This window comes from Morone saxatilis, unplaced genomic scaffold, assembly GCF_004916995.1.
Source record: "Morone saxatilis isolate NCDOM2014 unplaced genomic scaffold, NCSU_SB_2.0 Contig19, whole genome shotgun sequence".
NCBI classification, from domain to species: domain Eukaryota; kingdom Metazoa; phylum Chordata; class Actinopteri; family Moronidae; genus Morone; species Morone saxatilis.
In genome coordinates this window covers 3,720,382-3,725,679 of record NW_023339751.1, presented here as the reverse complement: position 1 = coordinate 3,725,679, position 5,298 = coordinate 3,720,382, and the positions used below count along the sequence as shown (strand labels likewise).

Genomic DNA, 5,298 nt, shown 5'->3' with positions numbered 1-5,298 from the left:
CCTACACACTGGACCTTTAATGCAACACCCACATGTACATTGAACAGATTTTGGGGGCTGAAATTGTTCCTACTGTCCAAGTCTTTTTAGTACACGAGTCCCTCTTTCTATTTCAGTGGATAGTGTTTCCTTGCTGAGCTGTGGTGGGATCGTAACATTATATAGCAGCCTGTGACTTTATTAATGTACTTATGTGTATGTGAGTATTGTATTAATAGAGTAGTTTGGAAAATATGCTTATTCAGTTTCTTAGATCAGAAGTTTGATACCACTCTCATATCTGTCCATTTAATATAAATATATATATATATATAAGTAGCACCAGCAGTCGCTAAGCTTAGCTTAGCACAAAGACTGGTGCCAGGCTGCTAACGTTCGTCTGTCACCTCTAAAGTTCAATAATTGGCACGTTATTACGTAAAAAAGTGTAAAAATAATAATTGCAGTTATGTGTCTGTCTTTACTACTATTAGGCAGATTTTGTTACTGTTGGACAAAGCCAGGCTAGCTGTTTCCAACCTGTTTCTAGCCTTTATGCTAAGCTAAGCTAATTGGCTGCTGGCTGTAGTTTAGTATTTTGACAGTTACTCTCTGCAATAAGCAATTTTCCAACGTATCAAACTACTCTTTTAAGATAGACATTAAAAAATGTGAACCTATCCTTGAATGTAAAAGGTAGTTTCACCTCCAGTATTGCTGATCTTTTATGTTGTTGTGGTATAAACATTGGCTCAATCAACAATGTCTGATAGGCTCATTACCTTGGTGTGTATATTCTGTGCTGTCTGAACTGTCTTCTCTTTGTCTTTCTCCTCCTCTTCTTGTTGCCATGCCCCTAGACTCAGGATGTAAGTCCAGAAGATGTAGATTTAGAGAATGAGCCTTGGTATAAATTCTTTTCAGAGATGGAGTTTGACAAAGCGGTAAGTGGTCGCTGTCTCTAAAGTGGCAGTATATTGTATTTTATTGCATGTGATAACATCCATGTTCAAAATAATGCTTAAACAAACTGTGTCTGTCTGTAAGGACTACTCCAGTTTCTACTCCCACTTTCACTTCCGATACTGTACTGAAAAATAATGTAATTTATCCTTCACATAAAAGGTTATGTGACAGCATGCGTAAGAGGAAGATGCGTCTCCTCATGAACTAAATATACTACCCTATGTCCCATCAATGTGGCTTGATGAGACCAACTACTGATTACTCGTCCCTGTTTTTCATCATAATCTCTCTGTTTACTTTTGAATTATTCACAGTTTTTCACGTATATGAGCAATCCTATCTGCAGACATGTTTTCAAACCACTTGATATAGCTACTGTCATTCCTCATTCTCACCTCGTGCAGTTTAAAAGGATTTTGTCCCCAATAGTGTCTAAAATAGTCGACTGAGATCTATTTTTGCCCTCCTCAAAAGTGCCTCTCAGCAATTTATTTGTATCTGTGAGGCTGAGTGAGCACAATCAGCTCAGGCAACGGAAAACTGTCTCCCCACTTAGCTTCTACCCTCCGCAATTTACATAATTAATATTTAATAAGGTTGATTATTGATTAGGTTTTATTATGCTCCCGTAGCAGCACAGGTGTCTGTGATAAAGGACCAATTAAATGATCACAGGGCTGTTGTGAGTTTATCACTGTCATATTTTCTTTACGACAGCGTCTTGCTATCTCTTGCCAACCGTGGCAGCACCGCGCTCTTCTGTGTCGTTAACTCAACACCCAAGAGGAACACTTTGTTTTGTACATTTTGATGTGTGCCCCTCCAATTAGAATACATATCATAAGCTGGAGGCCTGGACTGGATGATTCAACCATAAGTCACTCCTCACTTGGAGAGGCTGCAGTCCACACGAGCATTAGACTCCAGGATAATCCCAGGCCCTTGAAATAATAATTGCTGCCTGTCTGCTGTCTGGTATATTTACCAAAATGTCCAAACGGGCGCAGGCATGTTGAGGCAGTATACAGTGTCATGACAAATCCATGCCTCGGGCCAGTTGGCACCACACAAGCGTGGCACTGGCAAATGTTGGGTCTCCTCGCTCTCTGTCAGTCCGAGCCACACCCTGGATCACATGAGGTGTAACTACTACATGAGGTCACGTCCTAGCATCAGCCAGACGCAGGGCCGGAGCCTCCTGTACCAAGTTAGTGTATATGTGGAGGAGGTTTAGTGGTGGAGGCGGCCGACTCTGTCTCATGGCATGGCCTGGATGTTTGCCAGATGAGCTCGGCTTGATGACTGGCTCCTGTTTAATGTCAAAGTCACTTCTAAAGCTCCACCTGGTATGTGCAGTATTTGACCTTAAGGCCCGGCCAGACACACTGGCTCATTGGGGTTTGATTGACATATCAGTACTCACTCGGTATTACCGGAGGAGCGATATGGCTGGAAGCCTGCGAAAACGACAGTGCTCGGGGGTTAAATGAAGAGCTAGGCCTTCATGGCTGTGGTCCAGTTAGCTCTTGTTCTTATTAATAACCTTCAAAGGGCTGTGGAGAATCACTTCTACTAATGAGGTAGTATTAGAATAAGGAGGAAACTTCTTGACAGTATTGAAAGTTCTGATGTTTATAACAGTCTAAGTGTGGTTTTCACATTGCTAATTAGCCAGTTGTCAACCAAATACCTCTAAAGAGCAGGCTTACTCTAAGTAATACATTAGATGATCCTATTTTTTCTTTAAATCATCATCAGGTGTCACTTCTAGGCACCTAAATAGCCGCTGAGTAAGAGTGACACCTGTGTATAATCACAGTAATGGTCCCCATGATTAATATTAACAAGTTCTCGGTTCAAGAGGAGTCAGAAAACACGTCCGGTGTCAGTCACGGTCAAACATACGCTCATCGAAATACACGGCTAGCTGGAACTGGAATTCCACACATAACTATGGTCAGGAAGAGCATTTTGGCCCCCTACGACCGACAGAGTGACTCCATCTGTCGAGCATATGCTGACGAGGGGGCTGCTGCCACACTGTCTCAGCGCTGAGTTACATAGAGCCTCCCCCTACCACCTGACATATTCTAAAGGAGGCAACTCCGTAAGCCCGCCAGCTCATTGTGCTTTCATATTTAACCTCTGTTATACACTTAACCTACCTTTAAGCATTTAGTGGAGATGAGGGGCCGCGCGTGGCTATAACAGGCCCTTCACACTGGGGGAGCTGTTTGTTTTCATGAGTGCGCATCAACACAAATAAGGGGCTGGAAAGAATGAGATTCGTGTTACCATGACCTACTCATGATTGCTATTTTGAATATGAAAGCGGCACACAGGAGCCGGAGCTCTGAGTAGTTGGTGGGGGGGCCACCTGTTAGGAAACATGCACAGGAAATTCTGCAGAAACGTTGTCATCAGTGACTCACCGAGGCCTTCATTCATGTCCATATACAGCTTCAGGCATTTCACACTGTTACTGCTTTAAGCTAGTAGTTTTCATCCTCTGTGTGAGTCTTTATCGGATAAGTCAAACCAGTTTTAGCATCTCTCTATCCTCCTCTTCTATATGCCCCCTTTCTTTCATAAACTAAAGTATAAAAGTAAAAAAGTATAAAACTGTCTCAGAGCAAAGGTGGCAGAAGTACACACATTCTTTACTCGAGTAGAAGATAAAAAGACAGTAAAAGTAGAAGTACTGATTGAACTTCTTTACTCAAGTGAAAACGTACAGGCTCCTAAATCTACTCAAAATATAAAAGTACTCTCTTTCTCTGAAGGACGTTTCTACCGGCTGTTTCTGTACAAAGCTGAAACTTCAAACAGGGTCGAAACTTCCTCTCTTGTCTGTTTTTCGTCCGTTAGGCCTTTTTACGTTGTTTTTGTTGTTTTCGCCTCGTTGCATCTGTCATTCGTGATATGCACTGGTCTTGATGTTTGGAAGGCATGCAACGATGCAGAAAAAAATAATAATCCCCCTCAAATGCATTACAACGGAAATAACGAGCCTCTTTTTAAAATGTAAGTACAGATATTTGTGTAAGAATTTTGCAAGTAAAAGTTTAAAGTACAGAAATGGAGTATTTCTACTTTATTACTTCCTACCTCTGTCCCACAGTAATGTGATGTTTATATAGTTATGGTGTATCTGTGGAGATGAGTTTGAAATGGGACAGTTTTACCCTTTTTTCTATGAAGAAAAGTTCACATAAACTGACACTAATCAGGCATCTTGTAAATAACCAGATTAAGATTCCATTCCTTTACTCCAGATAAGCCTTCCATGCTTGTTTCCTGTTTTCTTTCCACTGATGCTGTGTGAGTGTAAGCCCAATTACCCAGGGGTGTCAGAGGACATTATCTTCTCCCCCTGATATCAGATTTGAGGTGGATACAAGACGTGGCGGAGCAAGGAAGAGCTGCAGATTATTCAGTGACACTGGTGTGTTCCCCCGAGTCGCCATGGAACATTTGGCTTTATAAATAGATCAGACTATAGACCTGCCAGCCTGATGTTCTGTTCTTATAAAGATAGGCATTTATTCTGAAAGGTTATTAATGATCGTCCTGCCCTGGCAACTAGGTAGAAAGGCATGTTGTGGCAAATGAGCTGTTGAGAATGCTCCTTGTCTGGTCATTGGTGTTGGAAGCGGAGACTTGGCCACGCCGTGGGGAAGTGGATGTGGTATTAACAGCAGGGCCAGGCTGGCTGGGATGGGGATTGTGCAATCGTATTTGCAAACAACACTTGCGCTCTTATTCATAGTGCCCGTGTCACGTCTGTTATTTTTACCTGCTGTGACGTCCGAAAAGAGGAAAGCAACAGAAACAGTGGGCTAAAATTAGTTGGCTCTAAACCATTCAAAATGCTCGTGGGTGCCACCACACTGAATGATCACCCCTTGTGTTTTGGAGATAATATCTGCTCCTAAAGTCAGTCCTTTAAACATTTATTCACTCACTTTGTGCTCACAGTTTATTTCTCCTTGTCTTTATAACAGTGTTATAATTATCTATTTCTATAACGTCTTGCTGTATTCTTTACTTTGTCAGAAAGCATTTGTGTCTCTTTTTGACTCCTTAAGTGTGTGAGTGAGTGTCGAGTGCGTGTATGAGGGTGTGTGTATGTGTGTGTGTGTGTGTGTGTGTGTGTGTAATTCGGCCTGCTTGCACCACCAGCTGGTTAATTGTCCCCCGGTCTGGTCCAGTGGTAATGAGAGTGACTCAATACCAGACAAAAGAGACGGCTTCACTGGGAGACAGCAGCCCATTGGCTGAGCTTGTGACAGCCCCCTCCCCGCATGGGCGCCCCCTGACCGACGCACACCCACCCGCCCACTCCCCCCACCC

At 42.7% G+C, this 5,298-nt stretch overlaps 1 protein-coding gene across 1 annotated transcript in view; it reads left to right on the top strand.

The window, feature by feature from the left end:
- The window catches only part of LOC118329469 (sorbin and SH3 domain-containing protein 1), a 42,022-nt gene that overhangs the window by 19,399 nt on the left and 17,325 nt on the right, over window positions 1-5,298 (top strand). Inside the window, exon 14 of the mRNA XM_035663674.1 lies at window positions 840-923. Coding sequence (XP_035519567.1) covers window positions 840-923 — 84 coding nt within the window. The remainder of the gene's footprint in view (window positions 1-839; window positions 924-5,298) is intronic.